The 20601-nt window shown below is 38.5% G+C and overlaps 2 protein-coding genes and 1 pseudogene across 21 annotated transcripts in view; 2 read left to right on the top strand and 1 right to left on the bottom strand.

Moving 5' to 3' along the window:
* The window catches only part of MKLN1 (muskelin 1), a 414912-nt gene that overhangs the window by 219248 nt on the left and 175063 nt on the right, over positions 1–20601 (top strand). For 4 of the 20 annotated variants that reach the window (XM_054237867.2, XM_002752004.6, XM_054237866.2 and 1 more), the window contains exon 1: positions 1322–1431. The exons of the other annotated variants lie outside the window; for them this stretch is intronic. In XM_054237867.2, the coding sequence (XP_054093842.1) occupies positions 1334–1431 (98 nt within the window). In that variant the 5' untranslated portion in view covers positions 1322–1333. Of the gene's footprint in view, positions 1–1321; positions 1432–20601 lie in introns of those variants that run through there. 20 annotated transcript variants of the gene reach the window in all.
* Positions 4049–5088, top strand: LOC103795040 (cytochrome c oxidase subunit 5A, mitochondrial pseudogene; annotated as a pseudogene).
* On the bottom strand, positions 8849–9352 carry LOC100386428 (large ribosomal subunit protein eL32). The gene has a single exon (XM_002752006.7). The coding sequence runs from the start codon at positions 9347–9349 to the stop codon at positions 8942–8944; it is 408 nt and encodes a 135-aa protein (XP_002752052.1). The 5' UTR covers positions 9350–9352; the 3' UTR covers positions 8849–8941.

The raw sequence follows: 20601 nt of genomic DNA, 5'->3' as shown, positions 1-20601 counted from the left end.
TGCCCAGTCTGGTCTCAAACTCCTGGGCTCAAGTGATCCTCCCACCTGGGCCTCCCAAGGTGCTGGGATTACAGGTGTGAGCCACTGTGCCCTGCCTGACCTTTCTATTTGGTCTTTTTTGATCTGATATCCTCGTTTAGGCCACTATTAAATTTTCATCTATAGAAGTAGGAAGTCAGGAAAGGACTGGAGGGAGTTTCGGCAGGTTAATGATTACAATGGAAAGAGAATACAATTATTGAGGTGTTTTGAGTCACTTGGTCATTTCCCGAGAAACTCTTTGCTTAAATATTTCCACTCTTCAGGTGGAGATGACGATACCGTTCAGGTTTTCAGAAGACCAACCTCTTGGACAATAAGCAACATATAACTTTGGTAACTGCAGTGGCTAAGCCAAGGAAAAAATATGAACAGGTACTTAATGGGAACCTGATCTAAAGCTGCCAGATATTTAGACCAAGTGCTCCTTTTGTTTTAAGAAGTTGTGTGATGCCCATATGGTTTTCAGGGCTGCTGTTCCCTCTGTGAGGAAGGAATCGTCTTTTTCCTGAACTTCTCTTTCTCTCAACTTTGAGGCCATATTTTTGTCAGTTCAAAGTGGGCAGATTTGCCAACTGGAAAAACGATGACACGCAGCCTCCCAACTCTGTAAGGACTTTTCAGGTCTGTGGGTGAACGTCATTCCCGAGCAAACCTCATGCTACAAGATTAGTAGGACGTGGTTCACAAGATATGTTTACAATGAAGGGCATCACAGACTGAAAACCTAACAGGGTAGGAGGACACAGGACCATTTCCTTTTCCTGTTTCCATCTGACTCTGGAAGGCGGGGACATTTAAAACCAGGACCACTCCAGGAGTAGAGCACGTTAGCTACTGCCCTCCAGCTCCCTTCAGTGTTGTTTTCGTAAAGGATTTATACATTGGCTAGGGCGGCGGCTTCCAAAGGCGCACAGGCGTCCCTTTTCCAACTTGGTCTCCTCGTTTTCCCTTCCTGCTCCATAACTACAACGTGTTTCTGTTTGTAATCATCTTGGCTAGTCCTTATCTCTGCTTGTAAGAAAAATCCTTTGCGCCATTCCCCTCCAAGCCCCAGGAAAAAGCTTGGAAAGCGCTCCCACCTCAGCCCCAGTGTCGCTCAGCGGTCAAGGGGCAAGCGACGTAGGAAACCCTGAGATAGGACCCTGGCCCCGCGCTGGGCCCGGGTAACGATGCCGGGGCAAGGAGCGCGGCCGGCCTGGGCGGGCGGCGGCCCCTTTAAGAGCAGGCCACGCCCCCTCCCTCCTCCCGTTCGTGGCCAGCGGACGGTGGCGGCCGCTACGGTGCTGACAAGATGGCGGCTGGCGGAGCTGTCGCTGCGGCGCCTGAGTGCCGGCTTCTCTCCTACGCTCTACACAAGTGGAGCTCCTTTTCCTCCACCTACCTTCCCGAGTAAGTGCCGGGCCCTGAGCTCGTGCTGCCCCACTCTTCCGCGTCAGTACGGCTGGGTCAGGGATGCCTTGGAGGGCAGCCGAGCCGAAAGGCCCAGGCGGGGCCTGCTGAGGGGAACGCGCGGCCTCGGGAGCCTTAGTTCAGCTGCTGAGAGCGTTGCTCGGCCCCGCTCCGGAAGGGGTTAGGGTCCCGAGAGCGAGCCCAGGGAGAAGGGGCGCAGTGTGTGGTGGATCCGGGGCGCGCACAAGAGAACCGGAAGCCCAGTGGTGCTGCGTTTGGGATTTGGGGGTTGAGGTTGAGGAGGGCTTGCGGGGCGGGCGGCTCATGGAGGTGGGGCAGGAATCGGAGCTTGCGGGGCCTGGCCCGCGGACAAACTACTCCGAAGGTCTGAGGTCGTCCGAGGTGGCCGGCGTTGGGGGACAGTTCAGTCGATTGCTGCCGGGACAAAGTGTAAAGACGAGGAGTGTATTCCAGAGTGGGGTCATTAAAAGTGATTAGCTGTAGAGTAGCGTTAAAAGTCACAGAAGGCTGAAAAGTTGTGGAATCCTTCTGAATCCCGGCAAGCGGGGAGAAGTTGTAGGACTGGCAGACGATGTCTTTAATGCATGGAAGTTCTGAAAAAGATAGGGAGTGGGAAGGAGGGACGTTACTGAGGAATCCCACTATTTCGTCTCATTAGAAGATGAGTTTGTATAGACACAGACCAGTTTCCCAACCCAGAAACTCAAAACAGAAAAATCTGGCTTTAATGAATTTGATTTTCAACACCGGCTCTGTGGTGATTCCCGATTTAGGTGTTAAACAGTTCAGTTACATTGTTAGGTTTTTTCCTTTAGCACATTCCTTCTGAAATGCTGAAAAAACTCTTACATAGTATCTTGTTTATCTTTGGCTTCTCTTTGAAAGGAGGAGCAGATCTAACTCCCAGATTTACATGCTAGTGGAGAAACTGGCTTAGTAAAGGTTTGAGATCTGTGCAGATCCTTTTTTCCTCTAGCAAGTTCCTTCTCAAATGCTGAAAATACTCTTGCATAGTATCTTACATATCTTTGGCTTATCTCTGAAAGGAGGAGCAGATCTAACTCCAATTTTACATGCTAGTGGATAAGATCTGTGGAGATCCTGAAGAAAAGTCCTAGTTATCCCTCTAACCATCATCACAGGCCCGAAACGATTTTATGAACAAAACAAATTAATGAATACTATATTTTTATCTTACTAAACAAAAAAGTGACTAGATCTGTGAGGCGTACTCAAGTAAGTTTTCCACCTATATTTGAGAAATTCTTCACATTTACCCAAATTTGATTTCACTAGTTACATCAATGAGGAATCTCAAAATGGAGCTGCAACTGGAAGAATCTGTTTTGACTACCAGCCTCCCTTTTATTCACCAGGTCAGGGGTTAGCATTCAGTAGGATCTGGCTCACTGAAGGATGCCAATGACCGGTGGTTTGATTTGGCCGGCGTAGCCATATTCATGGCCATATCCCTGATTGATGCTGGAACTCAACTTTCAGTTTTAGAGTGAGCCAGGTAGACATTCCAGCCATCAGCTGCAGTTGAAATGTGGCCCTGTGTACTTGACTTCTGTTATTTTGGGTTACCATGTTCTTGAATGTGAAGTTATTCAGCATTTTTCTATACCCAGTCTAGCATTATGAACAGTTGGTAATTGGTGTGGCATTGTTTGGTCAAACTGTAGAGACATTTTTCTGGTCTTGAATTAGTCTATTTCCAGGATGTCAGCCCTTAAACTGTTGATGTAGGCCTCTTGAATAACACATGTAATATCTGCGTTATCTGTTGCATGGACATTTTAAGAAAGAGTACATTTCCAGTAGGAAATGATTTAGTGGTATGGCAGCTTTAATCTGATTTTGTGTCTTGTTACTCTGGTCCCTGGTTTGCTGTGGGCAGAACACTAGTTTTGGAGTTAGAGAGCAACAATTTGAGATTGGAGAAATACATTGCTGCAATTTTCTCAAGCACATACATAAAATAGTTTAGTACTTACTTAACTTTCATACAGTTCCATTTACTATATCTTAATCCTTATGACATTCTGTTGACAAATATAGTTTGTTTGTTTGGCAGTATAGTTTGTATTTAAAGCATAAAGTATTAGAGCAGTCTGAGCTTTTTTCTTTGAAGGAGTGTAGTCGAGTAATACGGAGCTTAAGTTGGAGAATATTGTGTCTGCTGGGTTGGTGTGTGCCATGCCTAAATTATAAAACTCTTGGTGCTGAACTTCTATTAGCAAGCAAAGATATTACTTCTCTGTATGTAAGAAAGGGATTGGCTTTACTTACCTTTGCATTAAAATCCCTTCTAGCAGCAATTGCTATCTTTACTGGCAGTGGAAACCACATTAAGGTGCTTCTTAAACAGTCTCATTTCAGGTAAAGTCGTTTGTTGAAATTGTCCACAAATTGGCAAATAATTTGTTGACATAGATCTAAACATATTAAGGTGGCGGTAATAAAACAGTAACAAAAATGGTAAACATTTGTGATGTGCCCTCCAGTTGCTAGGCTCTCTTATGAACGAACATTTTTAAGTGTATCAACTCATTTAATCCTTACAGCAATCCCAAGTGGAATCTACATTTCCCAGATGTTGGAAACAGGTAGGGAGAAGTTAAAACTTGCCTAAGGTCACACAGCTGATTGGAGCCAGGATTTGAATCAAGGTAGTCAGCCTCAATAGTCTGGTCTTTGAGTATAGTGATTTACTGCTTCTGCACAAAGTAGATATAGTACAGGAAATGAGAGCTTTCAAAGTGTTCTTGTATTAAAGACATTTTAGTTGTGTAAAGAAATGTGAAGTCATTTTAAAAAGTTGAACAATTTTATCTCATTTTCTTTCTAAGGACTTAGAATAGAATTTTTTTCCTCTTCTTCCAGGGGCAGAAAAAACAAACATTTCCCCTTTCAACTCTTTTTGATTTATTTGGACCTTAAAAATATTAAAGCAGGCGCGAGTCCGGCCCCCGCCAGCCCGCAAGCCACCCGCGAGCTCACACCGGCTTCTCTCTCTCATCCTCTGGTTGCGGGCGCCATCGCGGTAGTGCTGGGAGCCGCTCTCCGCCGCTGCGCTGTGGCTGCAACCGCCCGGGCCGGCCCTCGAGGCCTCCTGCACTACGCCCCGACCCCCGGCCCCACCGCGGCTATCCAGTCAGTTCGCTATTATTCCCATGGGTCAAAAGAGACAGATGAGGAGTTTGATGCTTGCTGGGTAACATACTTCAACAAGCCCGATATAGATGCCTGGGAATTGCGTAAAGGGATAAACACACTTGTTACCTATGATCTGGTTCCAGAGCCTAAAATCATTGATGCTGCTTTGAGGGGAGACAGACGGTTAAATGATTTTGCTAGTACAGTTCGCATCCTAGAGGCTGTTAAGGACAAAGCAGGACCTCATAAGGAAATCTACCCCAATGTCATCCAGGAACTTAGACCAACTTTAAATGAACTGGGAATCTCCACTCCAGAGGAACTCGGCCTTGACAAAGTTTAAACCCCGTGGATGGGCTTCCCAAGGATTTATTGATATTGCTACTTGAGTGTAAGCAGTCACCTGGAAATACTGATGATAACATATTACCTTATTTGAACAAGTTTTCCTTTATTGAGTACCAAGCCATGTAATGGTAACCTGTACTTTAATAAAAGGGAAATGAGTTTGAACTTAAAAAAAAAAATTAAAGCAGATCCAGTTTTAGGGAATACATTTTTACTTTCAGACTAACAAAATGGCCTTTTATTTTTGTGTGCTTAGAAGAGATTGCCTGTATTTTACTTTTTTCCTGAAATTTACCCCTAATTTGAGAGTTAAATACACTTATTTAAATAATTCATTGAATTACATACACTCTTATACGTAAAAGTATTTTGTAAACTGCTAATCCCTGTGCTCGGATGTTTATTGTTGTAGCTAATAATGATGCTAGCTATAATTTATTGAGCACCTAATATATGCAAGATGATTTTTGTATACAGTTTGTTTAATTCTTGGCACAAACCTGTAAGATAGGTATTATATATTTAAAAAATTTGCAGAGGATGAAACTGAGGTCCATACAGAGTAAGTAGCTTGCCCAGGGTCGTATAGTTTTCCAGACCCTTGACAGGTTTTCTGACTTAACAACTATTGCATTGTGCCTTTAACAGTCACCATTTATTGAGTACCTTCTATTCTTCAGGTACTGTACTGAGCACTTTGCATGTGTTCTTTGATTCAGTCTTCACAAAAACCCTATGAGATAAATATTATTCTCTGTTACAGCTAGGAAAAGTGAGATTCAGAGAGGTAAATTAACTTGTCCAGGTCTAAGAGTTGAAAGTGTAGGAGGGGCAGGGCAGGGTGGCTCATACCTGTAATCCCTGCACTTTGGGAGGCCAAGGCAGGAGGATTACTTGTGCCAGGAATTTGAGACCAGCATGGGCAACACAATGGGACCCCATTTCTAAAAATAATGAGGAGGAGGAGGAAGAAAATGTAGGAGATATGGTTCTCACCTTGGGCCTTTTGACTTTTATCATGAAAGCTATCTCATTATTACATATGGCTATCGTATGTCAAATTGAGATGACAGATAAGAAGTACTCTAAGGTTAGAACAGCAGGAGAGGGAAAATATATTTTATCTTGATGTTTAAGATTTTAATATACTCAAGAAAACTGGGAGAAACTTGGCAAGTATTTTTTACATATTAGGTATTTTCATTTGTATAAATGATTATGTTGTTTACATGTTTTTGAATGCCTTGAATAATTTAGATGATAAAATTTGATGGATATTTAAGTGTGTTTACCTTTTCCCTGTTATTCTTATTACTTAAAATCAAATAGTACTTAAAATAGTACCTTGTGTCAACATGTGATTCATGGTTCAGGGTACAAATGCTATGATTTGACAACTAGAATAGAAAGTGAATTTATTTCAACTCTTTTTAAAACTATTCACATTTAAAAATGAATGTAGGCTGGGCAGGGTGGCTCAGGCCTGTAATCCTAGCACTTTGGGAGGCTGAGGCGGGACCATCACTTGAGGCCAGGAATTTGAGACCAACCTGGGCAATGTAGTAATACCCCATCTCTACAAAATAAAGAATATATATAAATATTTATATATTTTTATTATACAAAATGCATATGCATATTTGTATATTTTTATTATGTAAAAATATATAAATTTTTATATATTTTTTTCTCTTTGCTCTACTAAAGAAAAAGACACCCTGCCAACACCCCATCTCTACAAAGAAAAAAAAAGTATATGTAAAATGTATTTTAATATGTTTTATAGATAATAGACACTTTTATATTATCTATGAATATATTTATATATGCAAATATATTTTGATGCAAAAATGCTGTTTATTATGGAATATTTACAAAATATAGACCCACAGAAACAATTTGTTACCCTTGATATCACTACCTAAAGATTACTGTTCACCCTTTAAATATTATTTATCATTCCAGATCTTTTGCAGTATATTATATATTTTTCAATTTACTATTGTTCTCTGTTTGCTGTTCTGTATTTGCTTTTTCCTCCTTAACATATAATATATGCTTATGCTATTAAATACTTGTATATTATCTTTTTTTTTTTTTTTTAAAGGGACAGGGTCTTGCTCTGTCACTCATGTTGGAGTGCCATGGCATGATCATAGTTCACTGTGGCCTTGACCTCCTGGGCTCAAGCAGTCCTCCTGCCTCAGTTTTGCATGTAGCTGGAACTATAGACACATGCTACCATGCCTGGCCAATTTTTTTTTTTTGTTTAGAAGGAGTCTGGCTCTGTCACCCAGGCCTGAGTACAGTGGTGCCACCTCAGCTCATTGCAACCTCTGCTTCCCAGGTTCAAGCGATTCTCCTACTTTAGCCTGCCAGGTAGCTAGGATTACAGGCATGTGCCACCACGCCCTGCTACATTTTTTTATTTTTAGTAGAGATAGGGTTGCTCTATGTTGGTCAGGCTGGTCTTGAACTCCCGACCTCAGGTGATTCAGGCGCCTCGGCTTCCCAAAGTAGCTCAGGTGTGAGCTACTGCACCCGGGTCAGAAAAAAATTTTGAACTCATTAGTAATAAATCCCTAGATGTTGAGTTGCTGGATTAAAGACATCAGTTTATTTTCCTTCTATCTGTGTAGACAGACAGCACTCTGGGTAGTCTGGGTTCATTTTGGCATTATCCTTGGTAATTTGGAAGAAAAAATGTTTAAATCAGAGACAGGTTGTTTGAGATGTCTGGAGAATGCTTATAATTCAGAAGTGATAATACTCCCAATAACTTTTTTTCTTCCTCCTTAGTCCTTTATTTTAGCTTTTAAATGAATTTTGATTTTTGTTAATTACATATAGTTGAAAAACAAGGACATATTTATGAAATTTATTGTGTATTTGGTGTACAGATAAAGATGGTTGTACAAATGGATTTGAGGTATTATCATAATTCTGTAGGCTCCTGCAACTCACAATTTGTGAACCACTAGTTTGAAGGAATGAAATTCCCAGAAGACTGGAGACTATTATGCCCTTTCTTTTCTTACTTTTCTTTCCCTACTTTAAACTGAGATTTAAGGACACCGGCCTTGCTTGGGAACCTTACTAGCCACGGAAAGTTCTGTGTTTTTTAGTCTGGGATTGTTAGAACTTCAGAAAAATAAAAACACTCAGGATGGGAAAAATATATGAGGTAGACGCAGGACGAGAATTTGAGTCTTTGTTTTTGTTTTTGTTTTTTTGAGATGGAGTTTCGCTCTTGTTACCCAGGCTGGAGTGCAATGGCGCGATCTTGGCTCACCGCAACCTCCGCCTCCTGGGTTCAGGCAATTCTCCTGCCTCAGCCTCCCGAGTAGCTGGGATTACAGGCATGCACCACCAAGCCCAGCTAATTTTTTTTGTATTTTTAGTAGAGACGGGGTTTCACCATGTTGACCAGGATGGTCTCGATCTCTTGACCTCGTGATCCACTTGCCTTGGCCTCCCAAAGTGCTGGGATTACAGGCGTGAGCCACTGCGCCTGGCCCGAGAATTTGAGTCTTTATAGCTAATTCCTAGAATTAGATATTTATGACTTTTGGCAAGTTATGATTCTTTTGTGGGCATCAGCTTCTTGTGTAGAAATACTTTTTATCTGGATAAAATGTTGCCAGGTTTATGTACAATTTTTTTGAGCAGATGGGCAAATAGTTTTATTATTTGCATAACTTTTAGGTAAATATTTAAATAGGTTTTTAATGAAAGAGTTTTGGCCTTTGTGATGTTTTACATGTAGATAAGATACATTTCAGCCACTTGTGGCAATGAGTTTGCTGTATTTCAGTCATTCAGAAATTGTTTTTGGAAGTATGAGAGATTTCCTAGACTTTAATTTTAGACATACAGCTATTTATAGACATTTTATTTATTTATTTATTTATTTATTTATTTATTTATTTTTTTTAAGGAAGATGGCAGTTTTATTTAAACACAAAACGTGCACATAAGCTGTCTATTCATTTTCTTCACTGCGCAGCCTGGCATTGGGGTTGGTGACTCTGATGGCCAGCTGGGCAGCTCTTTCCACGATGGCTTTGCGGTTCTTGGAGGAAACATTGTGAGCGATCTCAGCACAGTAAGATTTGTTGCACATCAGCAGCACTTCCAGCTCCTTGACGTTGTGGACCAGGAACTTCCGGAAGCCACTGGGCAGCATGTGCTTTGTCTTCTTATTGCTCCCATAACCAATGTTAGGCATTAAGATCTGGCCCTTGAACCTTCTACGAACCCTGTTGTCAATACCTCTGGGTTTCCGCCAGTTACGCTTAATTTTGACATATCGGTCTGACTGGTGCCGGATGAACTTCTTGGTTCTCTTTTTGACGATCTTGGGTTTCACAAGGGGTCTAAGGGCGGCCATGATGCCTTGATTATCTACTTGAACCGGAGTGTCAGTTTCCTCGCCGACCAAGAGACGGCTGCTATAGACATTTTAATATGTATGTTTCAAAGAATAAGTGGTTGAGAATTTAGAGCTCCCTGATTATTGTTTGTTTATATCATTTGTCAGAAATTTCTGATGAGGGACTGTAGAGTGGAATATTTATAAAATTCCTAGGTTTTTATAGGTTCAATCTTAGGATAGTTGATCCAGATATCTTCTCTACTTCCGGATTCCCAGGGCTTGTTTTGTGAATGGCTGGCTCTGTAGATTGTTGCTTATTAAGGGGTGCTCAGATAAAGCTCTGAGAGGTCCAGCAGTATTAAAATCTATTAATATAAGGGACTTTTGAAGAAAATATTTTTTATCACCTTTGCACATTGTGGAGATGTTTCTCTTAGAACATTTTTTCTGTTGTTTAATGAGAACTTCATGACTTGGTTATGAATATTTGTAAAAACCCATGAAGTCAAAGTAGCATTCTGTAGACTAATATATATATATATTCATACTGTAGATAAACAAATATTGTTTGTTTTAATGGTTTTGCTTATGAAATGTTACTTATTAAGATTAATTGATGTTTAGAAAAGTATACAAAGTGAAAGGAAATATCATTTATAGTCATTACCTGATAATAATTTAAGTCCTCTAATATAAATCTGTCCTTAAAGTTGTTGAATGGCAGCTAATTAGATTGAAGTACCCTAACATATCTTATATTTTGAATTGGTGGTTAATAATAATTGGAAAACTAGGCTGTAGATTACATAGCCTAACATTGTAGGGTTTCCTCTCAACACTTTATAGCTGTGTCTCACAAGTTTTGATATGTTACATGTTCATTATCATCTCCGTAAAAATGTTTTTCAAATTTTATTTTGGCTTATTCTTTGACCTGTTGAGTTATTTGTTTTTTGTTTTTTTTAAAGAAGTGTATTGCTTTCTTTCTGAACATTTGGGGATTTGCTAGTTATCTTTCTGTTCTAATTTCACTATGATTAGAGAACACATTCTGAATGGTTTCAGACCTTTATTGATACTTATTTTATGGTTCAGCATTTTTATAAATGTTTATATACCCTTGAAAAGACTATGTATTATGCTCTTAACTACTGTCTTCTATGTACTTTATTAAGGTCGAGTTTGTAAATTTTGTTATTGTGTTGTTCAAATCTTCTGTATCCTTACTGAATTTATTTTTGGCCTTTTTTTAATGTTCATTACACAGAGAGAGGTGTCTTGAGGTTAAGTGTTGAATGTATCTTACTGTGATTATGGATTTGTATATTTCTCCTTTTAGTTCTATAAAGAACTAAACTATATGCTTTATGTATTTTGAAGTCATGTTACTAGGCACATACAAACATATCTTTCCAGTAAATTAGCTCTTTATCATTATAACATGGCCCTTTTTATCTCTAGTAACACTTCTTTGTTGCCTCAAAGGCTTAGTATAGCTACACCTGCTTTATTTTGGCTACTGTTTGCTTGCATACTATAACTTTTCCCTCTCCTTTTGCTTTTAATGCTCCTGTAGCTTTATATTTGAGGTCTGTTTCTTGTTAAGAATAAACAGATTTTTGTTTGCCTGTTTTTAATTAAATCTGAAGTATATTTAGCTCATTAACATTTAATATAATTATTGATAAATTGGAGTTTATGTCTATCATTTTATTGTTTTCTGTTTGTCCTACTGGTTCTATATTTTATTTTCTCTTTGTTGTTGCCTTCTTTTGGATTAATTAAGTGTTTTAAAAATTATTATTTAATTCCTCCCTTTCTGTTAGCTTGTTAGTTTTATATTCTTTACTATTCTTTTGGTGGTTACACCAGATTACCACAAGCACCCCTGTGATACATTAGAGTTGCATATTCATTAGGATTTTGAAAAACAACATCTCAGTCATTATTAGGACCCTAGAACACTTTAATGGTATTTATCACTCTCCTGCTTTTATGTTGTCATTGTCATGCATTTCAAGTCTACATTTAAATCCAGAGACTATTTTGTACAGTTAATATTTGCCCTTTCCATTGTTCTTTATTCCTTTTTGTATTTACATGCTTCCATCTGATATTAATTTTCCTCTGTCTGAATAACTCCTTTTGAGGAGTTTGGTGGTACTGAAATCTCAGTTTTTGCTTGTTTTGAAATCTATCTATATTCATCCTTAAAGACTGTATTAACTGACTGTAGAATTCTGTTTCTAGCTGTTATTTTCTTGAAGTTCTTTTAAGATATCAGCTCATTGTCTTCTAGCTTCCATTGTTTTTATTGCAAAATCAGCTGTCAGGCTTATTGTTGCTTCTTGGAAGGTAATGTGCCTTTCTTGTTAAGTTGCCTTTCTTTTTGTCTTTCTCTTTTTCTTTAAACAGCTTTTCAGTGATGCACCTAAGAATGGATTTCTTTGTTTGTACTCTGGAGTTTCTGGCATCTCTTGAATTTGTGGTATGACTGATGAGTTGTGAAAAAATTTTGACTTTTAAAAAATACTGTTTCTGCCCCATTTTTGTTTCCTTTCTTCTGCAACTCCAATTAAATCTTTATTATACTTTTGATCATCTCCCATATGTCTCCTGCTTTCTTCTGTTATTTTTATAATTTTTTTCCTCTTCTTACTCCATTCTGTATAGTTTTTACTTGCCTATATTTCAGTTCACTTATTCTGTATTTAACTATGTCCAACCTGCTTTTTAACCCATCTATTCTTAATTTCAGTTACAGTATTTTTGAGTTTTAGAATTTTTATTTGGTTCTCTCTCTTTTTAAGGTAGATTCTAATTCTCAGGTGAAAAGTCTTGTTACCTATTTTTTGATCATATTAATCAAACTACATTAAAGTCTGTGTCTGCAAGCTCCACTATCTGGATTACCTATAGGTCTATTTCCATCATCTTTTTTCTTTTGGTTTTGCATCTTGTTAGGTCAAATAATAATAATAGTTAATATATTTGTATATTAATGCATGTTAACTATGTGTTATTGAATTATATATTATATTGTATATTATTGTATGTTGATAATAACATAATAGTAATAATTATTATTAGGCAACTTTGTGATTGAGTGCCAGACATCATATGCAGAATTTTAGATACAAATTTTGTATCCATAATGATGCATTTCTCCAGATAGATTCATACATCTTCAGATTCACCCACCTTCTTGCAGGCAGATAGAGATCACTGAAGCTGTCAAGTATTGAGCTGACTTGAGGTTGGGTTTTCAGCCTTATAAAGCTTGTTCTACCTGTAATCTGCTCCAACTTGGTAGCCCTCTAGGGATCTCAGTTAAGAGACTGGGTGTTTTTAGGGCTTCTCTAGGTTTTTTCCTCTCCAGACTCATGAGAGTTTTAAAAGCTCCTTCTTCCTGTTTAATTGCTTTCTGCTGGCTTTTTAGCCTTTTGCCATGTGCAGTTTAAAAGCTGACAGATTCCTCAAGAGGAAAATCAGTACTGTCAGATTTGTTCTTCTGTGCCTTCTTACTCTGTGGGATGTTGACTCCTCAAGACTTAGGTTGTCTTACCAAGTTTTGTCCCCGTACTCCCTTGAAATTGCCCAAAGCTTCGCTGAATTCTCTACCTCCTACTGGCTGTCCTTGTTGGGCTTCTCAGTGCCTTGCCCTGCACCGTTAAAGAAATAGGTGACATATCTTGAAAGGGAAAGCTGCACAGAATGAGATATCTTTTAGTGAGTTCCTTGTCACCTTGAAGTCTTAGCTACCTCAGAAAGTCTCTTATAGTTAAGAACTTTCTCCCAATTTAATACAGGTTTTCTAGTTTAAGAGGGAGTGTGTTGGTCTATTACAGACTATTCTGTTATATTCAAAAGCAGAAATCTTTCTGTGTTTAGTTCTTTTGGAATAGAGTGTTGTATCTTATAGGCCTATGAGTTTCTCATAGTTATATTAATGTAATAACGTAGACTTGATCCCCAGAGTTCTTTGATCTCTTGCTCAGTATTTTCCTTCATTAACTGCTTATTCTTGCTATCTGATGGAAAAAAAATTGTGGAACATAAATATAGCTGACCCTTGAACAACATGGATTTGAATTCGGAGGTCCACTTACATGATTTTCTTCTGCTTCGGCCACCTGGAGACAGAAAGTCAATCCCTTCTCGTTTTCCTCCTCAGCTTATTTAACATGAAGATGACAAGGATGAAGATCTTTATGTTGATCCACTTTCATTTAATGAATAACATTTTTTTCTTCCTTATAATTAATAACAATCTCCTTTTGTTGGGGTCCGGCATGTTTGCCGGGGGGCTACCGACCTGCGGGAGTCCCCGAGACCGCCAACGTAGATGTCTCGTTCAACCTGAGGGAGAGAGTGCGCGGAAGTGAAAGAAAAAAGAAAAGCGGAGCCTGGAGGGCTGGCTTAGGCTGTGTCCAAGCAGCAATTTTATTTTTGCAATATGTTCCATTATATACTTTTCTGAAGTTAATGTTGTTTATGCCAGATCAACATACTTAAGTTACAGTAAGCAAGTTACACTCACTAAGTTATGCCCAGTGAGTAAGTTAAGCCCAGTAAGTACTTAACAATTGTAAATACTTAAGTCACAAGGTAAGCAAGTTACAGTTACGCCCAGTAAGTTATGGTAAGTAAGTTACAGTTACACCCAGTAAGTTACGGTAAGTTACCAAGTGTAAATACTAAAGTTAATATTTTACAATGAAGGTAACAAGGGTCCAAAATAAACACAATGAAGCAATAAACCATAAGGAGCTGAAAGTGGACACAATGCCTCCCAAGTCCTCATATCCATAAAGTAATGTCTGTTAATTATTCTGAATAGCATAGTCCCTCTCTCGGTTCCTGCTTTCCCTCAGCTCAACTCCCCCAACCGGAGCTTTCCCTCAGCTCAACTCCCCCAACTGGGGATCTGTGTCTGGGCTCAAGCTCACCGTATGGCGAGGCCCATTTCCTAGGGGCCTCACATGGGAGCGATCCCCACAGATCCCTCATCCTTTCTCTAGCTTATTGTAAGAATATAGTATGTCATACATGTAACATATGAAATATGTGTTAATTGGCTGTTCATGTTATTGATAAGGCTTCTGGTCAACAGTAAGCTATTAGCAGTTAAGGTTTATGGGAGTCAAAAGTCATACAAGGCTTTTTCAATTGCATTGGAGTTGGTGCCTGTGCCCCTGCATTGTTCAAAGGTAAACTAAGTATAACACTATTTGTTAGCAGTATTTATTCTTGATCTTAGCCAAAAGGCTGCAAAGTGATTGTTAAGTAGTTGTGTTTTTTTTTGAATGGTAAGGAGTTGTTTTAAATGCTTATTGACTAAGAGTTAAAATGAGATTTTATTTTTGGGTTTGTTGGTGATTTGCACATTTATTTTGAGACCTACTTGTTTAAGGTTAAGAAATTGAGAATCGGTCAGGTGCGGTGACTCATGCCAGTAATTCCAGCACTTTCGGAGGCCAAGGTGGGCAGATCACTTGAGGTCAGGAGTTCGAGACCAGCCTGGCCAACATGGTGAAACCCTATCTCTACTAAAAATACAAAAATTACCAGGACGTGGTGGTGCATACCTGTGCTCCCAGGTATTTGGAAGGTGGAGGCACGAGAATTGCTTGAACCCAGAAGGCCGAGGTTGCAGCGAGCTGAAATCGTGCCATTGCACTCTAGCCTGAGTGACAGAGTGAGACTCAAGTCTCAAAAAAAAAAAAATAATTTGAGAGTTTAATCTTTAAGTGTAGTATTTTCCCTTCAGATAATATGATTTTTAAATTATCTGCCTTTTTATTAGAACTTTTATGGAATCATATTTATGTGAAGATGTATGTTTAGAAGGAAGACACTTGGGTTTGATGTAAACTTTGATTTTGTAAATGTTAGTATTTAATACTTCAAAAATATTCCTACTTTTTAAAATATGACTAACATTTATATTTATTTATTTATTTGTTTGTTTTTGAGACAGAGTCTCACTCTGTTGCCCAGGCTGGAGTGTAGTGGTGTGTTCTCAGCTCACTGCAACCCCTACCTCCTGGGTTCAAGCAATTCTCCTGCCTCAGCCTCCTGAGTAGCTGGGATTACAGGTACATGCCACCATGCTCTGCTAATATTTTTTTTTTTTTTTTAGTAGAGATGGAGTTTCACTATGTTGGCCAGGTTGGTCTCGAACTCCTGACCTTGTGATCCACCTGCCTTGGCCTCCCAAAGTGCTGGGATTACAGGTGTGAGCCACTGCGCCCAGCCAGCGTAACTAATACTTATTATGGTCAATATCACCCATGTATTTGTTGTTAAGGAAGTTGTCTTATGCACATAGAAATGCTGTAATAAGCTATTTTAAGCAAGCCTGGATATGTTCCTTTTCCTTTCCTGTCACTGTCATCTTTCTTCCCTTTACTCTTTTGATTAAGAAGTTCCATGAGAAAAGTCATAAAATCTAACTTCATCTATCAGCTAAAATGTTACTTTCTCAGGAAATCCTGCTTGACCCTCTTTCCCCCTTGATCTTTCACCCATTCCCCTGACCCTGCAATTAAATGCTTTCATAGCAACATGTACCTATCTGATACATCACTTTTTACAATTTGTGTTTACGTGTGTGTGTGTTTGTGAATGCGAGATGGAGTCTTGCTCTGTCACCCAGGCTGGGGTGCAGTGGTGTGATCTCGGCTTACTGCAGCCTCTGCCTCCCAGGTTCAAGCTATTCTCCTGCCCTAGCCTCCTGAGTAGCTGGGACTGCAGGTGTGCACCACCACACCCAGGTAATTTTTGTATTTTTAGTAGAGACAGGGTTTCCTCCACCCGCCTTGGCCTCCCAAAGTGCTGGGATTAGAGTGCAAGCCGCTGTGCCTGGCCTCCTGTAATTATGTATTAAAATGTATAATTACTTGATTCATAACTGTTTTCCCAATTAGACCAAAAGCTCCGTACAAGTATGGAATTTTCCTCCATCATCATTGTAGTTCAAGTATAGTATTTGTTAAATGAGTAAATGAGCGAATTAACTAGCCATTTTGATTGCTTTTCTCTTTTTAATGCAGTTTTGGTTTAGGGCTGTAAGGAGTCATATCGGCCATATTCAGAATGTCACATTAGTGTTTTAAGTTCATTCTGTATTTTTTAAATGAGTTTCAGCAAAATCTTAAGTGAAATTGGTTATCTCTAGGGTGGAGGTACTATATTTGAAAAGACTTGGAACAATAGAAAGCTTCTTATTTAAATCTTGGAGTTTTAAAAGATTTTTATTATGAAGTTATTTATGATTTTACAGATAATATTTTTAAAGAGACCTTGAAAAATCTATAGAGTGCAGTTTATAACAGAACTTGATTTGCCTAGCACCTTTTAATAGTTTTTGAATATCAGTATTTTGATTAATTTTAAGATAAGGATCATTTCCTCTAATTCTTTGAACATAATTATTTGTTGATTTTTTTTAATGTAATAGTGTTTTTGAGATGTAATTTATGTACCATACAATTCATCTACTTTAGGGCATTTGATTCAGTGGATTTTTGATAGATTCATAGATGTGACTGTTACTGCAGTCAATTTTAGAACATTTTCATAATCTCAAAAGGAAAAGTGTAGTCTTTGGCTGTTATCCACTTATTCTTCCATCCCCAAGCAACCAGTAAACTACTTTCTGTGTCTATAGATTTGCCTATTTCAGGCTTTTTCTATAAATGGAGTCGTATAACATATGGCCTTTTGTGATTGGCTTCCATTTATGATACTGTTTTCAAAGTTCATCTGTATTGTATCATGTATCACTACTACATCCTTTTTATGGCTGGTAGTATTCTATTGTATGGATGGATGTACCACATTATTCATTAGTTCAATGGTCACTAACCTTTCTGGCACCAAGGACTGGCTTTGTAGAAGGCAGTTTTTCCACGATGGGGATAGTGGGGAGGATGGTTTCAGGATGAAATTACTCCATTTCAGATCATCAGGCATTAGATTCTTATAAGGAACAAAACCAAAAACACAAAACAATAACAACACAAAGATTCTCATAAGGAGTGCCCAACCTAGATCCCTTGCATGTGCAGTTCACAGTAGCGTTGGCGCTCCTATGAGAATCTAGTGCCTACGCTGATGTGACAGGAGGCAGAGACCAGGCTGTAATCCTTGCTAGCCCACTGCTGCTCATCTCCTGCAGTATGTCTCAGTTCCTAATAGGAACTGAACTTGAACTAATACTGGTCTGTGGCCTAGGGGTTTGGGATCTCTGCATTAGTTGATAGACATTTGGATTATATCCACTTACTGGCTATTATGAATAATGCTGCTATGATAAACATTTGTACAAGATTTTTGTAGACATGTTTTCGTTTCTAGGGTGTATGTCTTAGCAGTGAAATCTCTGGGACACTTGGTATCTCTATGGTTTAGTTATTTGAGAAAATGCCAGATTTGTTGTTGATTTTTTGTTGTTGTTGTTACTGTGTAGTGTCAAGAAACTGTTTAGTGCATATAAATTGAAACCCTGTAAGGAAAGTGATCATTTGGGATTAGATAGCAAATCCATCCATACAATAGAATACTACCAGCCATAAAAAGGATGTAGTAGTGATACATGATGACTTCAAATGTGTGGCAGTTTAGCTAGTCCTTTATCTTCCTTATTTTTGTCGAGAATACATGAATTAGCTCCCTGCCTTCATCTTTGAAGATATTTACCTATCAATGTACATACATGTACACACATAGGTACACATATCATACTTTACTCAGCAGTTTGTGCTGAGGACAGTAGTTGAAAGTCAGTGTGTTTTTCCCTAAAATTTATATCATTTGTTTATGTGTGAAATATCAAATGGAAGATATTTTTGGAAGCAGTGAAGCATGTTTATGAATTCTTTCCTTGTGCAAAATGAGGCATACATTTAAAAAAAAAACAACAGACTTTTCTCCTTGTTTCTTTTAGCATTGATGACTGGGAAGTGAAAGGCATAGATTTTTTTAAGAGCTGAATGTAACTTCTAGTTTAATAGTTTCTTCCAGATCTTAGAATTTCAGATGAATGGAAAATTCATACATCTAGGTCTGAAAGTTTAACTCTTTGGCGTCTATGGAGATCTCCATTTCTACAAATGCTATGATGGGTGATAGGTTAAAGACAAACTTTTAAAAAAATTTTATATTTTTATTGCTACATAGTGGTATTTGAATAGCAATTATGGCTTTTCAAATTCCTATTTTTGCCATAAACAGATTATTAGGTGCTTACTGATTGCAGACAATAGCCTAATCTAACAGAAGGTAGAAGAGAGAATCTCTGATGATGCATTGTCCATACATGGTTCACTAGGAGGTAGCAAAGGCTGTTTGAGAAAGTGACAAAAGCAGTAAATGCTGCAGAACTGAAATTCAGAGAATTGTACTTGCACTGTTGGGTGAGGCTTGAGGGGAGACTTTGAAAGAGGGAAATGAGCTACACCTTTCTTTGGGTACTGATTTAATTTCTTTAGCCATATTTTTGCATTTCTCGAATGTAGGAATTTATCCTTACCCATGTGCATATTCAGCAGCTCCAATTTAGGAAATTGCTTAGCGTAGCATATATATCATCACCAGAAAGATGCTAAGAGGTAGACTTTTCCCTAAAGTTTATACAAGGCACTTCATTTGCTGGGTCCTCTGTCATGTACTTCTTTCTTAGACTTTGCATATATGAAATGGTGTCTTTGTCCTTACTTCTCTCCACATTCACCCTTTTTAATGATTTTAGTAAGTTTTTGCAGTTTTTGTTAAGATATATTTCATAGTTACAATATTATAAAATAGTATTTATTGAAGGTAGCTTGGCTGATATTGTTAGAGTCACTTGCCACTTTCCTCTCTGCGTAATTAACATTTATTCTCCTCATTTTTTGTTAGTGAACTCTCTTCTGTTTATAGTTTCTTTATGATTCTGCATATCAGAAGATAATAAGCACTTATCACAAATGCATTTAAGGGATGTACTATTCTCTGTAAGAAATTTAAATACTGAAAATAGAACTCTTTGAATTTTATTTTCTCTTTTGAGGAAATTAAGATATCTTGAATTTTTTATGGTATTCTAACCTTTTCCAGGGCATACAGGGCAGCACTTATTTTTATATAAATCTGAGAATGTGTGAATTGCAAATTAGTCTTCTAGCAGGTGTCTAATGCTGTTGTTAGAGATGTTGCCCAGAGATTTATTAGATTTAATGGGACAGTTTTTTGATATATCCTTGAATTATGATAGGCTATTGGGCTGCCACAAAAATGTAAGTTTTGGAATATTTTTTAATGATATAGAGAAAATGCTTCAGGTACACTGCCATGTAAAAGAGAAAATGGTAAAAAACAAAAAAAACCCTGATTTTAAAATGGTTTGATTCGATTTATATTTTAAAAACACACACACATGATTTGTATGCCCGTGTATATAGAAAAGATTGCGGCTGGGCGCAGTGGCTCACACCTGTAATCCCAGCACTTTGGGAAGCCGAGGTTGGTGGATCACGAGGTCAAGAGATCGAGACCATCCTGGTCAACATGGTGAAACCCCTGTCTCTACTAAAAATACAAAAAAGTTAGCTGGGCCTGGTGGTGCGTGCCTGTAATCCCAGCTACTCAGGAGGCTAAGGGAGGAGAATTGCCTGAGCCCAGGAGGCGGAGGTTGCGGTGAGCAGAGATCGCTCCATTGCACTCCAGCCTGGGTAACAAGAGTGAAACTCCGTCTCAAAAAAAAAAGAAAGAAAAGAAAAGATTGCAAGGAAATTTACCAAAATATTAAGTGATTATCTCTGGGCTGTAGTAATTGGGGTGATTTTTATTTTTTAAGTGCCTTTTTTTTTTGGTATTGCCTGAAATTTTAAATATTATCTTACTTTAGCAAATAACAAATACTACTCAAGGAAAAAATAGAGAGTTGTGTTTGTGTAAATTGCTTTGATTATAAACACAAATTATGTAGGATCCTATGTCGCATGTTAGTGAGTTTGAGTTTTATTTTTTTGAAAGTGAGGAGCCATCAAAGGATTTTTAAATAGAAAAGTGATGTGAGGGCCGGGCGCAGTGACTCATGCCTATAATCCCAGCACTTTGGGAGGCCGAGGTGGGTGGATCACGAGGTCAAGAGATCGAGACCATCCTGGTCAACAAGGTGAAACCCCGTCTCTACTAAAGATACAAAAATTAGCTGGGCATGGTGGTGCATGCCTGTAGTCCCAGCTACTCAGGAGGCTAAGGCAGGAGAATTGCCTGAACCC

This window comes from Callithrix jacchus, chromosome 11, assembly GCF_049354715.1.
Source record: "Callithrix jacchus isolate 240 chromosome 11, calJac240_pri, whole genome shotgun sequence".
NCBI lineage: Eukaryota > Metazoa > Chordata > Mammalia > Primates > Cebidae > Callithrix > Callithrix jacchus.
This window is presented reverse-complemented; position numbering and strand designations above follow the sequence as displayed.

Excerpts from the sequence above, each read along its gene's own strand:
- LOC100386428 (XM_002752006.7), bottom strand. The coding sequence starts at position 9,349 with ATGGCCGCCCTTAGACCCCTTGTGAAACCCAAGATCGTCAAAAAGAGA.